At 38.7% G+C, this 24,318-nt stretch overlaps 1 protein-coding gene across 2 annotated transcripts in view; it reads right to left on the minus strand.

Annotated features, from left to right (window-relative positions):
• Positions 1-407: 407 nt before the first annotated feature.
• lnx2b (ligand of numb-protein X 2b) overlaps positions 408-24,318 on the minus strand; it is a 34,953-nt gene continuing 11,042 nt past the window's right edge. For both annotated transcript variants that reach the window (XM_041797842.1, XM_041797843.1), the window contains exons 3-10: positions 20,778-20,971; positions 15,965-16,164; positions 11,888-12,310; positions 8,975-9,115; positions 7,065-7,239; positions 4,869-5,112; positions 2,842-3,000; positions 408-2,757 (exon numbers count right to left, since the gene is read on the minus strand). In XM_041797842.1, coding sequence (XP_041653776.1) covers positions 2,622-2,757; positions 2,842-3,000; positions 4,869-5,112; positions 7,065-7,239; positions 8,975-9,115; positions 11,888-12,310; positions 15,965-16,164; positions 20,778-20,971 — 1,672 coding nt within the window. In that variant the 3' untranslated portion in view covers positions 408-2,621. The remainder of the gene's footprint in view (positions 2,758-2,841; positions 3,001-4,868; positions 5,113-7,064; positions 7,240-8,974; positions 9,116-11,887; positions 12,311-15,964; positions 16,165-20,777; positions 20,972-24,318) is intronic.

The raw sequence follows: 24,318 nt of genomic DNA on the forward strand, positions 1-24,318 counted from the left end.
TCAGTTGTATATAATAAAATATTGAGGCTCAATGTTATAGAGATGGACTGATTGTTAAAATGAGGCTGATTCCAGTGCTTAAAGAGTTAGCTGATGCCAGTGTCTTTTTTCTTTATTTAATACTTAATTTGGTGTCACACTCCTTCTTTATTAGCATTTTCTCTCACACTTGACCATGAACTGATCAAAGTTTGTCCAACAGGGCACTTTCCACCCTGTAAAAACCTCTTGTTTGATAAAGCAGCTAGATGCATTAGATGTCAGCGTAAAACTGAATGGAATCAAGAGATCAACAATGTTAACTGACATTTGTGCATATCACATAATGTCTCACAATCCACTTCAAGAGGCATCCTCTTTGTGCAGTTAGAGGCCAGAATAACGTGGAAAAAAGCTTGTTTTGTTATTGTATAATTTTATTGAACATAATGAATCAGTGGACAGTCTAATACAGGTGCTATCTACTGTGTTTATATAATCCAATAACTCTGGCATTAATTATGATACAAGAAAGGCCACTGGGAATGTGTGAGAAGAGAATTAAATGAGAACAAGACCATCTTTACAAATGTCTATAAACAGTGATGAAGGGAAGCAGAGAGTGAAACTTGTGGTGTTACAGTGGATATTTAAGGCAAGTCTCCGTTCTGGTTTGTCCTTCTATATACAGGCTCCTCCTTTACAACATCTTAAAGTATAAGCGACTACATCAGTAGAAATAAATATAGAGCAGGTTTAATGGACGTGGTGGTTAATAAATCAAGAGCAGCTGAGAAGACTAGTAGACCAAACATCCAACACAATTATTTGATTCTTTTTCAGCTCACAGTTTTCAAACATGTTTGAAAGTCTGACCGTGCTCCCTGTTGCAGTTGTTACTTATTTTTATGTTATTGTTGTCTATGCAGGTTTGCTGTGATGGGAGAGTGCTGCAAGGTTGTCAACATTTTCAATACTCTTGATGCTATTTTGATGCCATGTGCTTTCAACAATACAACATCGATTATTTTTATGTTTAATAGTATTAAAGTACCAAATTTGTAAGGAAAAAAACACTATTCTCTTATATTTGTACGACAAGATGCCACAAGAGAGAGCTCACAGTGATGGGCAATCAAATGTGAGTGTGTTCAGGTGTCCTGTTCCTAAAGCAGAGCAGTGATACAGGGAGAGATGATATTTCCTGATTTAGTCGGCACGCCAACAACACTGCACAGAAATTAACAATTTAGTTTGACTGATGCTGAAAATGTGCCTTTTCCTTCAACCTCTATCCTCCCTGTTTAATTCACTAGTCTGCATACACGTCTTATTATCTCTAGCATCTCTTAAAGATGCACAGATTAGCTTTAGTGTCTGTAACAGACAGAGAGAGCAGAGGAGAGGTTCAGTGATGTCTCCTTGTCCCTGTAAGTTTCCTTTTACATCCAGGCCTGCAGAGTGATGACAGAGTAAGAGCTCTGCACAAATACTGACACTCGTAAAATGACCTTAATATAAAAAAAAAAAATAGAGATTACAGAGAGCAGAACCTCTGCAGACACTTCTTCAAGCTTATTAATGATAATTCAGAGGATGTGTGCTTTTAGGAAGGCCCTACACAATTTTAAAAGTAAAATCTGGTTTATTCTGTTAAAATAAACAGTGTCAGATTTTTGGTACGTGTTTACTGTTCAGTGAACCTTTCTTAAAAAATAACTAAATTAAGCCATTTTTGGGTGTCTAGGGGATCATTGTGCTGCTGTAAAATCAAAACAGGCATCAAAATTGTTTGGCAAGGCATCCATTTTCTGCCCTGCTTATTGCTTTAATTCTGGTATCATGGCACTCTAGGATGCAGGATTTAACCATGTATTTTATAGGAGACAACCAGACCTCACTCCATTTAGCCAAACTCAACAAGTGCATTTCAGTGATAAAGTGAACTGTTCCTCTTTTCTTTGGCTTTAACCTCTTTGTAACAAGAACAGACGTCTTGCCACTGTAGCTGCTGATCTTATTCCTTGCATCTTAAGTAAATCTCAATTTCCATCACAGTGTTATCATTCTGTCGCAGGTTTTGAAGTAGACAAAAATGATTAAATCAGACTAGATTCGATCAACATAAGAAGCAGGTCAGGATGATTTTTGTGTCTTATGTGTCGGTCTATAAAGCAGTTCTCTTATAATCTATAATCCATCACAGCTAAACACTACATTTCATCTTTGGATGCCTTTTTAATGTGAATCACTTGAAATCAAGCCACAGCTACCCAACGATAACAGGATTATTAAACAATAAAGCAAAACAAACTTAAGGATCATCAAGGTGTTCCATATAAAAATATCCTTCCAGTTTATCCTTAGGATAGAATTCACTGATTGTCATTTTTGCCCCTGATTTAATCGTTCACCGTGTTGTGCAATCATCTGTTACTGAGATGACACTGGAACAAATGGGTTCCTGCTTAAACTAAGCATAGGAGAGCCACATCCATTGTGGCTCTTAGGTACACACCGTGTTACATTACTGAACAAACAAGTGAACAATAAAAGCTACACATGCAGGGAACAGTGAGTCAGGACCGGGATCTGTGACTGTTCGTGTGATAGAAAGAGAGCAGGGTGAATAGACTCCTGTGCTACACCAGACTGCCAGGCCAGGACACCACAGTGAGAGTGACTTTATTCTTCTGCAGCTTGAGCATGGGGATCAGGGACGAGTTGTTCATTCCTACTGTTGTGGCCCCGTTCACTGCAACAATCTCATCACCACACCTGCAGAGGAACACAGCAGAGTCAGAGTGAGAGAGAGTGGAGGTAGCATGCAGCAGGTGATTGTGAGGTTCAAAATGGACTCACTTGAGGCGTCCGTCAAAGTGGGCAGGTGTACCAGGCACGATGGTTTTGATGAAGAAAGGCTGCTGGCCGTGGCTCTCCTCATAGCCACCGACGATGCTGAAGCCCCAGCTCTCGTTGTTAGTCTTCTGTAGGACGATGTCCCGGCACCAGTGCATGTGACTGAAACCACAGGTACAGAGTCAGAGACTACACACCAACTAAAAACTAACAGGCTTTTCTAACAAAAGTATGTGCCCCTGGCCTGTCCTCACTCCCCCCCAAGAATCTGAAAAATCCATTCCCTCCCCCCTCTCTTCCTCCACATTTTAGAAAATGTGTGCTAAAACAAGCCGTTGTCAGATTTTCCCCTCATGATGTCATGTGGGGAGTTAGCACCACCCCCCGGGTTTGGTTGGCCCTCCCCACAGCTGCCAGCTGAGAGGAGGATCAGGAGAGCCACATCCATTTCTTGAGAGGGGCGGAGTCAGACAGCTCAGTAACATTTAAAGCTACAGACACAGAAATAGCTCGTTCTGAGCAGGGCTGAAACAGAGGGATATTTAGACATGCAAAAATCCAATATTTGAGTGTTTTTTTTCAGCACCAAACTATACAGGCATGTTTTGGGGACCTCTGAAACCAATATAAATTTGGCATAAAGGGGTAAAATATGTGACCTGTAAATCAAAATGTTGTCTAACACAACAGGACTTAACAGGCAAAAATGGATAAACTGAGTCTAGAGCTAAAAGATGAGGTCTGAGATGAATATATCAGGCTGATCAGTCAGTATCATTAAGGATGCACACTGATATTGGCAAGGTATCAGTAAAGGCAGATACAGACATTTCTGTCGATATATCTGCGGTATATATCATATATTTGTCCTAAATATTGGTGAAATATACAAATGAGTCATCAAATAAAGGTTATGTTGCTAAATGTTAATTGTAAATAAAACACAGAGTAGAGTGTAGGCATGATCTTTATCTAAAGCATCATTAGAAAACATTGGCTATGAATTGGGGCTTTATAAAAAGCGATTGATTATTCCAGGAAAGTTTCACAGTGCTTTTTGGTGATGCTTTCCCCATTAAAACTAGGAATTCATTCTGATAGGACTTGATCCATCCTTTTTTTCACTAAAGAAGTCAGAGGAAAGAGGATCAAATGAAGTGTGAAAATAATGCTGCAGATATAAATCACTTTCAGTGCCCCTGTCATTCAAGTCCTTTCTATCACACGAACAGTCACAGATCCCTGCCTCCTCCCCCTTTTTTAAGACAGGAATCATTTTTTTGTGAAAGGATCGAATGAAATACCTGTAAGGGCATGCTCTGCTATTGCAGAAACATTCTGGGAAATCTGATACTCCCCATTCCTATTCATGCACACAGTTAAGAGTTGAAATCTGTAATTTAAAAAAAATGCAATCATGACACCCCCGAATGGCTGGAATGGATGATTCTTCTATTTGCTAGTATCAAACTATGAGTTTACCGGGTTAATGAAGCTCTTTCAAAATGCTCCTTGAATACTTGACTTTTAGGGGTCATCCTTAGTTTTAACCAATGTTAAGGTTATAAATTGTAATTTAACACTCTATCTTGTCATGTAGCAGCATTGAAAAGCATATCTTTGCCTTTACAAAAATGATTTTTTTGGGCCTTTTGCCTTTATTTGGAGAGAAAAGCTGAAGAGAGAAGAGATACTCCATGTACATGACATGTGCAAACAGTGCCAGGACCCAGAATCGATCACATGACCAGTGCAAAGAGGAATGTAGCCTCTGTATATGGGGGCCTGCTATACCAACTGAGCTAAACCTGTGCTCTTTTGGTGCCATTTAAGGAAAAATTTTGAACTAAATATCAAATTTTTAGTGGTTGCTAACAGATGTGTCACCACCCTTTTTCTAAGTGTTTTGTTTGTGTTCTTTCTTAGCCCCCAAATTATTAACATTTGTAAAAAATAATAAAAAAATAAAAAAACAAAAAACCCTAACAAATATTAAATACTATGATGTTCAGAATTCAGGAGATCTCTACCTTGGCAATCCTAGCCACCGAGTCCACAGTGGTGTCCAGTTGAGGGCATCGTCTCTGGGGTCGTCTAGAGAGTCGAGCTCATCCTTGTTGGCAGACTCCATGTCCTCCTCAGAGTCCTCGGAGAGAGTCTGGATGACACGGAGAACCACCTGGGACTGAGCTGTCTGAGCCTTCAGCACAGAGACAGCCTCATTGTAGGTCAGCTGGGTCAGATCGACGCCGTTTATGCTCAAGAGGATGTCACCTGAGGAAGCACAAAGTTTCAATGGACATTTTAGCGATAGGGATTAATGTGTTCAACAAAATACTAAACAAATGATGACAGCTCTGCTTTGCATTCATCTGAATTTGCATTTAAAAACAATATAATACAAATCCTTTAACCATCCATTTACATATTACATTAAATGGCATAGTGCTGACTCTTTTAGTACTGCTTTTATTAACCAGCTTTCCAGTGCTGATCTTTTACATTGTTTTTATTAAGCACCAGAAGGCTGAGGCAAATCTCATGCATGTGTAAACATCGTCTGTATTCTGATTCTGATAAGGATCACAGAGAAGCTGAAGGACTAACATGTGTTATGAAAACATGACTGACAATATGCAGCCTTTAACCCTTAATTGACCAGTTTTCAACTTTAGCCAATAGCTTCATTTTTAATAAAGTTTTACCCTTATATCTCCTGCAGGCTGTGATAGACGAAAAAATGAAAAATCTGCATTTATTTGAAGACATGCAAATCATTATACATTCATTTCTCAAACTTACCAGGGTTTGAAATGAACTTTTCCACCTACCTACCATAGTGGCTGGTGGATTAAAAAAATCTACCAGCGCTTTAATTTAACAAGCAGCATAATTTCTATAGTGTATATTATAATGTTCAAAGCGTGGAATATTCAATTTATAGGCTTTTTAGATGAAGACAAATATGGACATGCTTTCTGTCTCATTTTTTTGAGTTTCTATCGCAGTCAGGTCCTCGAATTCAGATTTAACTGCAACTCAACCTCAACTGAGAAGCAAGATAACCAGTTCATATCTATGAGCTTATATTTTCTTCTTCTGTTTGCTTCTGCACATGTCAGAGCACTTTGTGTAGTAATTATAACATTAGGTGAGTTATTATAAAGCTCATGCTGGAAAGTGAGTGTTATTTTGTTGTCACATACTATAATGTTATTTCCACATGTCCCATGTTTAAAGACAGCAGGATGTTTTTAGAACTACTTAGGCATGTGCAGGTGAAGGTCAGTATGAGAATAGGTGTGTCAGTTTCTCTACAGGGCTCATCAAAATTAACACGAACTAAAAAGGTCTGCTTGGCTCTGCTCATAAAGTCAGTAGGAATACGCAGAAAGCTGTAATTTATTCATGCTGTATACCGACACAAAACCACTCTGTTATGTTTCTTTTATCTACCTACCCCAGTAGCTGGGAGGTTGAGCAACACTGTTAAAAAATAACCGCTTTAACCCTCTAAACCAGTGGTTCTCACCTGGTCTAGCCTTGGGACCCACCACAGGTTCTCTAACAACTAATCGTGACCCAAATTTCTGATATTTGTCCATCAATCAGATTTATCAAATAAAAAATGTTGCCGTATGAACCCTACATAGAAATGTGACAGGACAAATTAACAGAAGAAATGAGACATCATTTAGAGAATTAAAAAATCCTGGAAAATACTACAGAAGATTCTTTAAAGTTTCTGAGGAGTCCTTGATAAAATCCATAAAACACTTTTGGAAAATTCCTCCAAATTCCCTCACATTTCCATTGAAAATTCCTACATTTTATTGGAGAAGATTGCTGAGTTTCTGGGCAAAGTCCTTAAAGTCCCTTATATATAATAAAACTCCCCAAAAATCCTTAGCTTGCTATTACACCGTACTGTACTTCAAAATTATTTTCTTTAGAGAAAAATTGTCTTAAGTTTCCTTAAAAAATATAGAGAAAATCTCCTGTGAGTTTTAGGTAAATTCACAATGAAAATTCCAAATAATTCAGGGCAAACAAAACAACTTAAAAAACTCGGAACCTTGTGAAAACAGATCATTTTGAAGCCAAAATTATAACTGAAATCTATTAATTGCCCAGCTCTGCTGAGATGTCCCCTCAGAGACACACCAAATGCCATTGAATTAAACTCTTCATTGTAGGCCAAAACGACCAGAGTTGCTGCTGTGTACCTTTTTTGATTGTGCCGTCTCGGTGCAGGCAGCCGACCGGCTGCACACTCGTGATGTAAACAGGTAAGCGGCTACGACAGTCCCTTCCCCCAGCGATGGTGATACCCAGTGAAAGTCGAGGCTCCTTCTTCAAGCTCACAGTCTTCTCCTGGCTGGAAAACCCACCTGGAGGATCCTGTCAGAAAAGGTATAAATTATTATAATGTATTGGTAGACATATTGATCAACACAAATGAATGGGTCTTTATCACTGGCATACTGCAATTGCACAACAGAATTAAAATATGACATAATCTGTTTTATATCAGTTACTGATTTTAAACAACCACTCTGCTCAGTACATCAAAGAAAATGGGAGTCAGAGGCTGATAAAATAATTCCAGATAATGACAGGCATGACATGGAAAACACATCAAACATCCACAAAGTCACAGATATGGAGGGAATTCTGATCTGTTTTATCCCCCACATCCAAAATAAAAATTCAATGTAGGAAATTTTTTTTTTTGGGGGGGGGGGGGGGGGACTCAGTACCCTGCAAGTGATACGAAGATATAACATCCAAATGGGCTTAGTGGTACTCTATATCTGAATTCTAACTCTTCTGGAGGAAGTGTGCTTATTAAAGACAGATATGTGGTCAAAAATATTGTTGAAAGCTGCAAAAACTCGATCGCAAGGAAGGGGGATAGAGTTGAGCTGTCTACCCAGGATCAGTGGATAGACAATGGAGGAAATCTTCACAGTGGAAAAACTGACACATCATTAGAGATGGCAGGAAGCACAGACGGATGACAAGTGCATTTATTTTTGTTGTTATTTTTAATAAAACTTGGATCTTAATATCTACATGTTAATCTGTGGCCTTCAAATGCACAAAAATGTTGAAATAATCAATAAAAATCAAGTAAAGAAAATTAATGTTTAAAATAAAGCTGTCCTTTCTCAGGATGTTTCATCACATAAATCATGGTTCTGTTTTTTATAATTTTTCTGACATAATTTGCATGAAGCCCATCCAGCCCATTAGCTGTGGCCTTTTCAGGATCCTCTGACTTAATGGATTACACTCAAGGAACTATTGTAGAAACAAATGTGAAGCATTTGAGAAGGAGCTGAGAGGTAAGAGTAGAGGGAACGTGTGAGGATCCTCACTCCGCTCTCGTAGCGGATCAGATGTGTGGGAAATGACAGCTTCATTCAGCCTCCTTGTTTCTCTGTGGAGCCTGTAAACCTTTAGAAGGGAAGCTCGGGGGAGGTGGGGGCTCTTCCTCCCCCCCCAGCAGGGAGCCCACCCCCCACAGAAAGACGAAAAGGCTCAACTCTGCAGGCGAAAGCTAACTGTTACCAGCTTTGATCCTCTGCCACGCAAAGAAACAGCCAAAAAAAACAACAAGACGCTGTCCCCGTAGCAGCAGAGCGAGCAGCACCCCGGGCCTTTTGATCAGGACAGAGGAGGCTTTCATCTCCGCTCACCGACGCAGGTGTCTCCTCTCAAAGCTTCTCACCCCCAACTGAGGGGTGCTATTATTTCTACTGACACTGTATGGTACAGTGTGACTGACAGAGGAGCGATCGGCACAATTACACTGTGTAAACAGAAACATGTAAGGTTTGCAAGACTGACGCTGTAGTGAGTGGTGTAAAAAGGAAGTTAGTATACTGGCAGCCAACAGCTGGAGAGGAACAAAATACATGTGGACATACAACATTTTTGTACTCAAAGATTTGACTTGGTTTTGTTTTTAAAAGATTAAAAAATAGAAGAAAAAGTGAAGCTGGAGGTTCAAATTCTGTGTTTGAAAGGGGAGAAAGAGGTAGAGGGAGGTGAATACAGAGGCATGGAAATAAACACAAACATCATTAACACCTAAAAACAAAGGCAGCACTGTACCTGACATGAGCCTTACCTTCATATAGGTAGACTGGCGCCTGAAGTACTGCGGCTCAGGCCTCCTCACTGCTCTGCCGTGTCCTTCCCTGCTGCTTCCTCCTTCATCCTGGGACTCAGCAGGTCTCATAACCACAAAGTTCACACGGACCTCACTCGCCTAAATGTACAAAGAGAAGAAATAAACGATAATTTAAAAAAACATGAAAACAGAAACAGCTAACAATCATATGATCTTGGCTGATGCTTTGGTAAGCAGTGTGTAACTGTACAGTTTGAATGTAACTACCTGTCATTACAGTGGGTGGCCACTTTTCATGCTAGAATATATATTTTTAGGATTAATTAGCATCCTTCCCAGGAGGCTTTGATTTATAGTCATTTAAGGGGAAATCGTATCTTGCAAATAATTAAACATTAATTGAAATATGCAACCCATCATGCATTTACAATTCTGAGTAACTTTTTTTGGCCCTGCTAGCAGTGATGCTGGTGAAAACAGTTTTGGCCTTTATATCGATGCTACATGGAATTGGATGTATTTCAAGTAGTGGCAAAAGTGTGGAAAAAGCACGCTGGCAAACAGAGAGAGTATAAAGCAGCTGTAGTGCATGCACAAAGATGGCATTAGCTGCTCAGTGGCCTAATTAGAGTCAATATTTTTAACCAAAAAAGTGTTAAAAGTCAGCAGGTGACTTAAGTTGTCTTGGTATTATAAATAATTCAGAGAAATATCTTCAAAGGGATTCCAATAGAAAATACAAGTAAAGGAAATTGGCGTGACTTCTTTTTGTAAAAGACTTCAAGGAAAAGTCTTATACTAGGGGTTGCAGAGATGAACAATAAAGCATGTGTCAGTCAGTGTGACTGTTTCCAGGAAAAGAACAAGCAGAGCACAGCACATGACTCTGGACAGCAAAACAATTAGGAGATGTTAATGCTCTGCTGAAATAAAACAAGCGCACATAAATCATGTAACACACAGTCATGTGCATACAAAGCCAAACTTGCAATATGTCAATATGTGTGTCACTCGGCAGCCAAGGTCAAGCTTGACAGCATTTCTTCTGCCCAGGACATTTCAGCCATAGCGATACGCCAGAGACCGCCAGATGTATTCAGGCCCTCAGCACATCCAGCGCATGACCAGGGGCTTGTGGCAACCCTACCACCTGCCCAGACGGTACCCTCGGCCAAGGATTCTCAACATGGGGGTTGGGACCTCACTGGGGTCGTGAGACACTGAGAGGGGGTCCCCAGATGCCTTAAAAAGACTTGAATATTTCTTAAATTACACATTTGCCACTTTACATCAATTCTGACAAATTTTCACCTGTTTTCATCACTTTTCCCCATCAATTTCAACACATTTTTGCCAAATGAAACCCATGATTTGTCCATTTTAAAGCCTTTCCACCAATGTTTTTCTGCCTGTTTAAACCACTTTTAAACCAAATATTGCGACTTTCTGCCTATTGTTGTCTCTGTTGACCCATTATTGCCTCTACTAACCACTTTTTTGCCCATTTAACCCATTTTAACCAAATTTCACTGTTTATTATCCCCATTTTTTGGCAGTTTAACCCATTGCTGCATATTTTTCTGCCTCAGTTAACCCATTTTGACCATTTTTTAATCCCCCTTTATCAATTATTATGCCTGTTTTTGCCATTTTCAACCCATTTTAATTCTGTTTTTAAGCAAAGGGATTTACATTTTTAAGAAGGCTACTTACCAAGGCACAAAAGAATTAAAAAAAATGTTTACTCAATAAGAGTGGTTATTATTCATGTTAAAAATATGGACATCATAGCTTAACTTTACAATGGACCATGGTTTTGCTGACCTCCCTGGTCCTCTAGTTTGACTTGGCCCTAGAAAGCTCTCCCATTTTTTCCCCCTTAATGGGCGGCCTTGTCTGCACATGACTAGTCTTGACCGTGCATGGCCGTGTTCAACCACCTTCAGCCACAGTTGGGGTCCCTGGTCTCTGGACTTTATTTTCCAACAGATTATTTTCCCATGCCCCTGGCAGAATGCAAGGACATCCAGAGCAAAACCGGGTCGGTGCCAATCCTCTGGCCCGACTGATGGTGCCCTTAGGCAGGCTTACTTGCTATTAAATGCCTTACTGCAGCCTCAATTTCTGGCCCAAACATGCCTAGAAGTTCTGCACAGTACTCTGTTTCATGACTTTCATTTGGAGTAGTGCATTGGGGTGGTGGGAGACTGAAATGAAGGATTCAAATCTGTGTTGTAATCTGGTATGGTAAGTATCAGAAGTGTTGGCTCCCCATGCATGCATGGGTTCTTCTTTGGGCAATCCAGCTTCCGTCCAGAGACTGAATACATGCTTGCTAGGTTAACTGGTGACTGTAAATTGGCTGTAGGTGTGTGTGTGTATTGTTTGTCTCTATATGTCAGCCCTGCATTTGACTGGCAACCAGTCCAGGGTGTGGTCTCTCTCAGTGACAGCTTGGATAGGCTCCAGCTCGACACAACACCAAAAGGGATAAGTGGTGTAGAAAATGGATGGATGGACTATCATCCGTGTTTCAACATCAGACCCTAACTGAGCCCATCATGTCCCATTTACTATATTCATGAACCCAAACTGGATTTAAACCAGACATTTTCCAACAAATTGGCTGTTATAACTCAAGTTTTAAACTACAATCCTCAGTTGTTTAAATGAGTTTTTTTTTTTCTGCAATCACCAGGGCTAAAAGAGCACATCATTAACTTGACTTCAATGGTGAAAGCATTCCCTTGCAGTAAAGGTAAATTTTTTTTTTTTTAACCTTTATTTAACCGGGAAGTCCCATTGAGATTAGAAATCTCTTTTACAAGAGAGACCTGGCCAAAGTAGCAGCCATATAAAGTCAAAAGTGATATTATATAGTTAAATCATATGACTGATTCTTTGATATACCTGTATGATTTGGGCTGCACTCTCAGGTGTACCGTGTCTCAGGTCGTGTCCGTTGATGGCTAAAACTTTGTCATTGTTCCTCAGTTTTCCATCTTTGGCTGCCAAACCACCTGACAGCAGGTCCAGGATAAAAACCCCACTCTCATCTGATTTGCGAATGAGCTTGATGCCGAGCGGCTCAGTGCGCTGACTCTTCATTAGGGTAACCTGCAGGACTGTGCCAGGATTATGATTGGAGGTAGTGTTGCCATGGGGGCTGTGAGTGGGCTGGGAGGCAGTGGAAGAGGAGTGGTGATGATCGGGCCGTGGATCTCTTGATTTGAAACCTTTCTCCTGCATGACAGTGAGGCGGAGGAGGGAGGGTTGCCGTAGCACTGCAATGGCGCGGGAATGAGGGACAGACGCCAGACTGACATCATTCACCTGGAAATGCACAAAAGACAGTAAATCATAAAAATGAAGTATCAACAAAACTTTATGAGGGAAAAACTATGAAATTCCAAAAACAGTCACATTTTGGCTTACACCAAAACAAAGTCAATCCACACGGTCCTAGAGGAAACGATTTTTGGGCTCTCTCAATAGCAAAATAACCAGAATAGATGGACGAATTCAACCATTTGAATAAAATTATGCCTTAGTATCATGCCACTTGGGTATATAGCCAATTAAAGTAACAGGTGTGGTGCTGCTAGCTGTCAACTATGCATCACCTTAGTTTTTTCAGGTCACTGAACCTGTTCCCTAGCCTTTACTGGAGCCATTTGAAGATTTTTTTAATGTTAGTTCCTAAATAACCTTTTGTTTCTCTCCAGCTGCACCTTCTTGACTAAATATTTCTCTACGGAGAAGCAAATACGGTTGCTTCTGGGTAGGGAAAACAGGACTAAGTCAGGGCACTGCATCAGAATTTATATTAAACTGCAATGTGACCAATTTTCAAATCACAGACGGTGCAATATGTCTTTGACCTTAAATGTGTCAAAATACCAGCAGAGATATGATTTACACACCATGCAAACGTCCAGAGTCGGTTTTTTTTATAATAAGTTGTAAAAAAATCCTACTTTCCTTGTTTTTAGGTTACTTATTTAAAAGTAAATGACATTAAAATGATCAATCCCTTTAAAGCAACAATTCATATCAAATTTGCAAATTTCCCAAAATTGCAGTTAATTTTTTTTTTATCAAAATCATTCAGCCTTTGTTTAATCTATTTAATATTGTGTTGGCTATAATCAGGGGTGGAAAGTAACTAATTAAATTCACTCAAGTTACTGTAATAGAGTAGCTTTTTTGTGTACTTGTACTTCTTTGAGTATTTTTCAAAAGCACTACTTTTACTTTTACTTAAGTGCATTTTAAGGGAAGTAACGTACTTCACTACATTTTAAAAAGCATTGAGTACTGAGTAAAAAAAATTTTCACTAAAAGCCAAAACGAGGAGGTTCTAGCTTTCTGCCAACAAGAAAATGGCCCAAAGTTTGACTTTCACGGCACATGGTGGTCAGTAGTGAGAGAATGACTCCACATTTCATCCTAAAACAGCTGTTGCATTTGACTTTAGGTTAAATCTCACCTTATTAAAACAACCTGGTTATAGACTGATGTTCTCTTGTAGTTATTTCACACCAATTAAAGATCATATTTTACTATATAACCTCCTCAGGTATCAAAAGTAGCTCCTCAGTAGTACTCAGCACTTGAAGTAAATTTTAAATAACTTACTTTTTACTTTTACTTGAGTAAATTAATAGATTATTACTTTTACTTCTACTTGAGTAAATTTTATCCAAAGTAGCTTTACTTTTACTTGAGTACAAAAGATGTTTTGCTGCTACCAACCTGCTTCAGCATGGGTTTGTGATCATTACAATGGAGGTTGGGTTCTACTGTAAGCCAATGTATACAATTGATGCTACAGCTGAAGCAATTAGCAGTAGAAAAGTGGCAGTTTTGTCATAATTATGCCACATTTCTTGGTTAAAACAAGAGCAAAGAGCTACACCATCAGCTTTCCTTGGCAGAGAAGACGAATTCGTTCTGCTCCTGACTGATCTGTCGAGCTGACGTTACTTCTGAAGTTGTGCATGCGTGCAATCTAATCCTGGCTTGTTGCCCTGATTGGCCCATCATGAATGTGACAGACACAACATTTGTCCAGTCACCTTCTAAGAATGTTTTGCAAAGTCCTGCCCTTCCCTAATGTTTTCAGTGGGAGCTTTCCCAGATAAATGATAGAGACTTCATTAATCCTGAGGGAAATTCAATTCAATGTGATATATATCCATGCAATGGATATATGAAAAAATCTATCTGACAGGTTAATATAAAATGACTTATTACTTGTACGTGCATAAGATGAGAAACTTAAAAAAATAATTGCATATTAAATTGTAATCACAATATTAGGGAAAAAAAGTTACAATTAGATTATTTAGCCAAACTTTTGGCATTTAAAGCAGCAGTAAAAAAACACTGGACGGCATCAAAAATAATAATGTCCCCTTCTTTTTGAGCAGTTCATAGGTATTTCACACTAAGAATAGAAGCTGCTAGTATAAAGATAAAATTATTTTAGCATTTTCCTGTAAGTTTGTTAAGGACATGTTTTATAATATTTCAATAAAAGGTGCATTTATACTGTTCAAGCTATGAATGTGTGACCTAAATCTGACTTCAATTTCATGTCTAACTTCTTTAATCTTTTCCTACGTTTCAACCAACAGAGCAAACACGACCCACATTTAACCAGTTCCCTTTGTTTTGTTTCGTGCTGTTAAAAAATGGAACTGTCAAAAGATATTTGCCTGACAACTCTTATTTGGAAGAAAGCTTTCATAAAAAAACAATAAAACTGACTCGATGAGAAGAGAAAGACTGAGTTTCAAGACCAGAATTATGCAATCTTCAAATTATCTTTTCATCTTTTCATGGAGCTTATGTTTCATATCCTGGAAGCATTACATTATAATCTAGATTTGCAGGTTCTGAGGTTATTGACTTTAGTAAAAGAAAAGGCGTATTGGAAGACACAGTGGAAACATGAGGCTGAGACGGTCTGAAAGTTTGGTGTGCAGCAGTAACACACTCCAGAAGGACAAGAGGGTTTAAATCCAGGAAGACAGAAAACCACAAACTTATTAAAATTCATATTATTAATCTACCACATTCATACACCCTTCTCTGTAGAGGCTAAAACCTGCTGCACATGACACTCTAAACTGAACTCGTAAGTTAAAAAGACCTAAAACCTTTTAAGAAGACGAAGAGAAGGAAACATCTTATTAATACCCACAACAGGACAGGACGCAGGGATCCTTCAACAAAAGTCCCTGCAGACTAAGCTACTGCTACTCCAATTAAATCTATAAATGGCACTAAAAGTACAAAAAATAGCTGTACATTTTTTACAATATGTAAACATTTTACCATTGCAGACTTTGTATTGTTGTATTTGATAATTTGAGTTCACAGAAACAAGAATTTTTTTATAAAATGACAGTTTCTGATTGTACTCTATGAAACGTATATAATTCTTCACAGCTTTATGATGTTTTATGGATTAATTAACATTGAAAATAACTGTCAGATTAACCTTAAATTAAATAATTTATTAGAAGCAGCCATAAGTGACAATAAATCTCATTATCGCTTAAAGGAAACTCATCACACCGTCAACATAACTCTGCTTATATAACTTTAAAAGCACGGGCATATGACAGAGTAGCCCTTGATTGAACATTGACCTTCTCAAACAGAAAGACGGCTTAGTCAGTCAATCAGTGACAGCGGCCAGGTAGAGTTGTTTTCATTGCTATGACATGTTTGGCCTGTGAATATTAACCACACCCTGTTACCATGGAGCAGAACTTGTTTATCCTGAATGGATACTTACCTGCAGCACAGAGCTATGTTTACAACACCGTGAGAATGTAAGGACACAAAAATTGGTCTAACTCCTCCTGTGTCATGCTATCACCAGTATACTTCTGAATTTCAGTGCTTGAGACAAAAAGAAAAACAAAGGCTTCATTTTCCAGCACTTTCATTCTTTAGTTTATGAGTCCCTCTCACCTCTAAGATATGGTCCCCTGGGGCCAGTCTGCCATCACGGGCTGCTAGTGAGTCCCTGACTATCTCCTGGATGACGATGTTACCCAGCGGGGTGTCTTTTCCACCAACAATTCGGAGGCCCAGCTCCTCCTCCGGCTCCTCTCTGAACAGCTCCACCATGTTGGCCTCGGCAACCAGACTGGACCTTAGAGGAGTGTTGTCTACGGGGAAGAGGGATGGAGAGACAGTTACACTTAATATGGTTGTATAATGTGTGGGTTCACACACTTCAAAAAATCCAATTTAAGACTTAAACTAAGAAAACTTTCAACCACTTTCTGTGTGGCAGAGGGTCAAAAATGAAAGGTATTTGAGATTTCTCATTACACTGAATACAGTGAATTTTCTGATTTTATGTACTGTTTATAAAGTATCAAATAGTATGAACAAAGAATCACCCATAATAACCCAAATTGATGATCTCTGACGCATTTAAAGCCCCTGTTCTATTAATATGCCATAGGAGGATATTCAAGGCTGCCTATATAGTGGGATAAAGGGACGAGCTATTGATATTTTATATTTAACATGAATAAAAATCATGCTTATTAAAAGGAACAAAAGAGGTTTTTTTTTTATTCATGCTTTAGTAAAACAAAACCTTTTCAAAATTCCATTTTCTGAAAATAGAAAACCCTTTTTTTTTGTAGTTTTCTGTTCTTTTTTTGTTTTGCTAATGCTAGCATTGTGGATGGGCACACTGTTGGAAAGGAATGTCAGACTTCACAGCTAAACCACGACCTGCACAAGCATCAGGGTGCCCGAGTATAAAGTAGAAGGAACTGAAATGGTTAAGAAAGGCAAAAAAGGAGCAAAAATGGGCTGAGAAATGGTGAAAAGTGGTTAAAAGTGGCAAAAATATTGTCAAAAGTGGAAAAAAATGTGGTAAATATGGGTTAGGAAAAGCAAATATGGGCAAAATTAGGCAGAACAATGGTTATAAGGGGTAAAAATTGGCAAATTTTGGTTAAAAGAGGCAAAAATTATTTAAAAGTACAATTTGTGGGAACAGTGATGAAAAGGGTTTAAAAAGCAGGAAATCTGTAATTTGAACATCAGAACCCAATACTAGCTTGTCACACTTTTCAGCTCCAAAAAAAAAAAAATGTAAGTCAGGACACCAGCACTAATGCTACAGATCCAACACACACACCTGATTGGAGATCATCAGTAAACCACAATGAGGGAGCCCATTTATCTGGTTTCCAGGGGTCCAGCAGAGCGTGTGGGCAGACCTGGGGATATTTATTATACTAGATTTTGCAGGTGTGCTCAAATAAGAGTGAGCTGCACACTTTTTAAACTGGCAGTTTGATAGACCAGATGCTAGAGAACAGGAATAGTGTTCTGCATTAGTACAGTTTTGTTTTATATCACAGAAAGTGCTACAAAATAAGAGACCGGTCTAAGGGGCCCTACCCAAGGATATTTTGTAACTTCAACACTAAATTGCCTAAAGTCTGGTGAATATATATGAAACAATTTGTGGAGGAAATTCAGTTAGAAAAACAAAGTCATTGATTATTAATCAAAAAAGAACATTAGTTCTTTAATAAAGCTTACATTCTAGTTAGCTTGGGTCTGTTATGTTTCACATGGTTATTTCTAAAAAAGAAATTTCATATAGAACACAAACCACATTATAGTGGTCCGTTTAAGTAAACTGGTCTATTGCTAGTGCTGAGCTCATGGTGATTAACTTTGTAACTCTATAATAATTCATCAAAGAGGTCAGTCTGGACCTGCCCTCTGTGAAAATGCTGTTAGTTGTAACAGAAAAACATAATGCACAAAAAAGAATGATTTAAGTTGAATAAATGTAGCTAAAAATCAAAGATTGAATAAAGACATGTCTTACTTAATGTACCTCAGTTATTTAGAGGTCTTACACATAAACTCCATACATTCTAGAGAAAACTGCCCATGCAGTAATGTAGACAACTACCTTTTCTATAAATAACTTTTAGGTATTAGATATAAACTGCACAACCCCAATGAAAAAAGCAAAAACAAAACAGAAAACCCTGGAGTACTGACCTTCGAATATGCTGCATATTTCACAACACTGTGTCAAATAATAACTCAGTCTTCAGCTTAAGGTGATATTTGTTTAAACTGCACACAGGACAGTAGCACAGATGAGAACTCAACTTTCATTAATAAACAAAGAAACTTTAAGTGTGATATTGGTATCATGTTATTAGCCTTGAGAGTTAAATACCAGAAGATATGAAAATTTCTGCTGATATTCACAGCCAATATGTTGGCCATACATATCTGCATTTTACTTCATATACTAGCCTTAAACCTCTGCAAAATTTACAAATGTATCATCAGTTATAGGTGGTTGCTTAGGGAGCTACACACTCATGAGGGCCCCCAATGAGCCTTAAAAATTTTAAATGAAGTCTTAAACTTAAAACAACAACCAGACTGTCTACTTCTCTACTCCTGTCTCAGCTCCACATTACTCAGCCTCTCTTTGCACAGGAAAAACTTGGCGTTTTTTTAAGATTAAAAAAGGTGAGTACATTTTAGTTAAAATGAGTTTGGCATACCAGATATCGGCAAAAATCCAGTATTGTGCTTCCCTAATGAATATGCATGAACCAAGTACAGCTTTAATATTGCTGCAGCTAATTCCTAGTCTTTTAAGCCCCACAAACACCGCACAGGTCTGAGTTTAGCCGACTGAGAGATAATATCACCTGGAAAAGTTGACACACAACATGAGTCATATGTTTATGGCTAAAACAGGATTTCCACAACCAGTCTGGGTAAAATATTACTGTAAATCTGTGTTAAAAATAAGCTTACTACATACTAGATTGATTAAAATACAATCTGAAGTTTGAAAAGTATATAATCCAAACACTGATGAGCAGTTGCCTGGCAGCTACATGTCTAAGGACGATGGTTCATGAGGGATTTTCCCGATGATGACACTGTCTGGTTAAAACACCTGGGCAACGTGCATGTTCCTACAACTTGTGCGCTGATTCAACCATCAAAGAATTACAATTAAAACCTTTAGGCTAAAAACATCAGCACTTCCTGCCTTTGCATATTAAAAATGTCTGATATGGATGGTAACATTTTTTCCTCCAACAAGAAAGCTTTACATTCACCCTTCTATTAACATTACTCACTGTTAAAGCCAGTATGACCTAACTCCTATACCAAAGAAGCGACAGCTCAAGCTATCATGTTCTTACTGGTGAGTTTAACTCCACAAAAAAAATTGGAAAACACCAATCTTAGTTCCTGTCTGCAGTCATCTGATATCATTGTCTGATATATGGAATATGCCTCTGGGAATGGAAATTTAATTTCTGAATATTTCTAGTGAAGCCAAAGAAGTTGACTTTAAACAATTTCCAGACAAGTCTTTTTCATCATCAAACAATATTTTATCAGATTATCAGTCAGATTTTAGAAAAAAGCACAGTACAACCACAGCTGTTTTAAAAGTTCATCAACGATTTAGAGTCCTTGGACAGTAAGGAACGCTGTGCTGTTCTTTTTATTAATTTGTCTAAAGCCTTTGACACTGTTTAGAACAGTCTGTTGGTTTGAAAAATATTTATCAAAAAGAATGTGTTTTTTTCAGGAAGTGGGATTTATCTCTAAATATATTAAAAACTAAAAATAGCATGTCAGGGATAAGTCTCAAGTCCGCTGTTATTAACACTTTACAGTATCTTTAAAGTTTACGTAAGAGCATATAAGAGTGTATGCATACAAAGACATGACTTCAGCGTATTTTGGCAGTGATTTTCTTGCAAAGTAATTAGGGATGCACAATATTATCAGTCTGGTCGGCCGTTATGAGCTTATACAGGCAAATATTGATATCGGCAGATATCAAAATTTCTGCCAATAATTACATCCGATGTTTTGCCTGTGCATTTCAGCATACATCCACTCTAAACTTTGTCCATATATAATGATAAGTATATAACAGCATTAGTCAGAATGCTCCCAATGCAATGCTGATGAAAGCGTCATCTACTGCTTTGCTCCTACATCAGGCTCTCTGTCGTACACAAGAAGCCTTCTATTCTACACAGGACACTGTTAGGTCTTTCAGACCGGCAGGACTCCATGCCAGTTCCAGTTCACAAACCAAATATTAACTGGCCGGCGCATTAAAACTGAAAGAAATTTGGTTAAAAACCTGAAAAGTTGGTTCTCAACTGGAACCAAAACAAAGTTGGTTCTTCCTCAGGAACCGTGACATCATCGGTGGGTGTGTCATATTAGGTTAGGTTAAGAAGATGAGCGGAAAACAGAGAAAAGGTGGTCTGCTGATTAGACAAAATGTTTGGTTGTGATCTGGGCATCCACAGAATTCTAGGTGAAGCTGGAGAGTAGTGCAAGGAGCAGGTTATATGCCAAACTTGTAACCTTGCAAAGCAGATGGATTCGCCTGTTTCCGTGTTTCTCACTGGTGAATCCATCTTGCAAAGCTCCCATCTGAACAGATTGGGCCCTGTAGGAAAGTGACAGGACCAATCAGCATCGAGGGGCAGTACTTTCGGTGCGGCAGAGTGGTGACGTAAGCAAGCAGCAACGAGAGGCCGGTGCAGATATGCTGGAAGACATTAGCGTGGATGCTGCTAAAGCGTCAGTTTTATCAGAACTTGCTGCTGCTGCCTGTCTTTGCCTGGACACTCTTGTAAATGAGATTCTTCATCTTAATGAGTTCCTGGTTAAATAAATCAATGAAATAGAGACAAAAACAAAGGTGGCTGTGAGATAACCAACTCCATACCTTCTTCACCTTCCTCATAGGCAGGATTAATCAGACCAGGCTCAGGCTGATCTCTGGAGGGATTCCGGGACTGTGTTGCTGAATGTTTGGCCTCTCCAGATGACTCCCCCTCACCCTTACGCCCCTTTAGCTCATTCCAGGAGGGCCTCTTCCTCTTCTCTGCCTCCTCCCTTAGTCTTCTAAAAACAGGACATCTGAGAAAAGACAGGAACACAGAGGAGCGCACATATGAATGTTTTTTTAGAGGAATTCCGGAGAGGAATAAACACCGAAAATGAGAGTAAGATAATGGATGTTTGAGATATGGAAGAGGAGGGAATGGCTAATTATCCACAGGATTCAGACAACAATCACCATGTAGATTTGTAGACATTTTCACTGCATTGCAGAGCCTCTGTTTGACAGAGGTTCAGTCTGATTAAGTCAGTAACAGAGCTGGAGCTGTACTTTGTCTCCTCATTGTTTGCACAGAGAGGCTGCAGCAGGACAATCTGCCTCCCACAGCTGACTGTGTCATGGCTGGCCAGCGGGATGATAAGCACCCACTGTCCATGTGAAAAACAGGACGACCGGCTCGAACCTCAATAATTACAAGTTTGTGTGTTCATAGAGCTTTCAGGAATAAACATTGCTGCTTTAACAAAGATAAACACACTCTTTGGAGGAACTCGCATTACTGACAACAGCTATTTTACATTCCTGAGAAATAGTCCAAATGGTTTTGTCCTGACTTAACGTACTTTAAGAACTTAGTTACACAGATGTCATTACTCTACAGAGGTAGACACAGATTTGGTAAATATCCACATCATTGTTTACTCTTATTCAACAACACAAGCCAGTCATAATTTTTAAGTTTTACATTTTTAATTCAGTGTACATTAACATATCCAACAATGATCTGGTTAAAAGTTATTAAATTATGTTAAAAGGGAGATTAAGTTTGCCTGGACGCAGCCTTAGGAACTGTTTCTTCAGGCATTAAGGTTAGATTACTCTGCACAGTGTTCACTGAATTATACAGCATGTTTTCATTCAGTTAGAAAAAAAAATTTTTGGTTTTAGTCAAACCAAAAATGGGCTTTAAAAAACATGTAAACATGCTAGCCTGAATGGAATCATATGGGCTCAAATTTCTTAAAGTCTGACTAACCCACCTATATGAAACACTTAGGGTCAATTTAATTTTTCATAAGCTTCATAGTAGGGCTGGGCGATATATTGATATATTTTCAAACGAGATATAGTATAAGACATGATCTTTTATATAGATAAAGTTAAAATAATACTATTTGTTTCCTCCGTGCAGCAGCCAGCTCATCGCGTCACTGCTTGTCACCCTTCACCCTGCCACTTCTCTTTCCCTCTAAACAAAATCTAAACTTAAAAACACACCCTGCTCATTCACAACAACAATACCCGTTTGCAGCAAGCAAGACAATATAGATGAAGGAGAAGAGGAGCGAGTCAGCAAAAAAAAAGAAAAACTCAGGCTCAATTATTTGGAGGTGATTCAGGTTTAAAGATTCAGATGAGGAGCAGAACAATGTTTTCTATAGAGAGTTGAAATCATGTTGCGAATAAAGGTTTGAACAAGATGAAACTCTTCCATAACTTACAACAGAGGCACAAAGTGCACTATGAAGAGTGTGTCAAACTTGGTGCTGCAACCCAGAACCCAAAGCCTCTGCAGCAATCTGCATCAAGATGATCACCGCTGCAAGCGTCATTAAACAGTGCAGTGCCATATGATAAAAAAAAAAAAAAAAAAAAAAAAAAAGGTAAAAAGTGGGGTGACACTGCCAGAGCTGTGGCCTACCATATTGCTACAGACATGGTCCATGTTATGACTGTGGAGTAGGACGGTTTTATAAAGCAGCTTGAAACGACTGACCTGAGATACCAGCTGGCGACTTGCAATTATTTTTAGGGATGCACAATATATTGGATTTCTGCCGATATCGATACCAATATTTAAATATGCTTGTCAGACAAGAAATTTCAGTCCTTTTAGACACACTTTAAGGTTTGAGGATGACCAAGGAAACAAACTTAAGTCCTTAAAAAACACTTCAAAGTTTAAAGAATGAGGATAAATAAAGAAAAATACTTCTACTGACATAAGTCTGTTGGTTCTAAGGTTGTTCCTAAGCATCTATTTCCCTATTCAGCTAAACGCTGATTTACATATGGTTTAACTGACTAGTCTGACGAGGAGAAAACCCCTAGAAAACAGTCAAATTCCTCACAGGGTCATTGTGTCAGCTGGTGTGATGTTAGCCTGATATACTCTCTACAGCGTGGCTAGCATTAAAAGCTAACGCCGCCCGCCTTCATTCCTCTTTGCAGATTAATATCTTGCTTTGATATTTGGCCTCTTTTCACTTTGGGTAAGTAGTTATAGTGAGTAGTTCAACCCCCGACAGCCTACATACCACTTTATTTCCATTTACAACTTTAGAAAACTGTCATACTGTGGTCTTCCAACTACACCCTAACAGCTTAGCCATCTCTGAGCTTCTCATGTTTACATCAGGTGAAGTGCCAGAGAGAACGGCAGTGGCCACTGACTGAAGCTACTACAGCCTCTAGTGACAGGAGGTTCATTAGAGTTTAAAAGAGCATTATAGACCAGGACTGAGTTCATAAAAAATGATTGGTGATTAGTTTAACTGACTAGTAAATCCCGCTTCGGCTAATTTGATAAACAATTTTAACCGTTTTACCCATTAACCGCTCGCATCCCAAGTTAGTTCAGCCTAAAACTCCACCAACTTATTAGTATATAAGTACAAAATTTACAGTCAATGTATGCTGAAATGCACAGGCAAAACACTGAATGTAAATACTGGCAGAAATTTTTATACCTGCCAATACCGATACCAGACCAATAATATCATGCATCCCTAATTATTTTGCATGAAAATTACTGCCAAAAATGTATGAATGTCTACGAGAAGTCTGTGTTGTTGCATGGCTCACTTAACACTAAATACATACTGATTTGCACAATTACACTGTATACACATTAATACATGCTCTTATATGCCCTCACAAGCAATTACACATTCAAGAGTGTATGCTCATATTTATCTTCAGGTGCATACGTGTACTTACACAAATTCCTACCTTAATGCTTACATTTTCTCCATTCCCTTACTGATATTTTCTTATGTATCAGCTGACATACCTGCACTTGTTTTAAGTGGATTTGGCTGAAAGCTGACTGTTTTTGCTATATATAATTTTTTTTGTCCCACATTACCCAGCCCTACTCTATAGTTCCCATGCTGTGTATTGACCCAGAAGCTGAACAGCATAAAACGCCTAGACAAAAACATTAACTAAGGCAGTGCTAGAGTGAGAATCACATATTTCTGGATTAGCCAGAAGGCACTGTTTATGTTATATCTTGTTGAAGAGAAGGCAAATGCTTTTTGGTATGTGAAGTTACAAGCCGATCGATTTGAAGTGAACACAGTGTGCTTAGTGAAGAGATCTCTAAATCCAGTTAAGCCCTTAATATCGGCCCCTACAAGTC

The sequence above is a fragment of the Cheilinus undulatus genome, linkage group 10 (assembly GCF_018320785.1).
Source record: "Cheilinus undulatus linkage group 10, ASM1832078v1, whole genome shotgun sequence".
Classification (NCBI taxonomy): domain Eukaryota; kingdom Metazoa; phylum Chordata; class Actinopteri; order Labriformes; family Labridae; genus Cheilinus; species Cheilinus undulatus.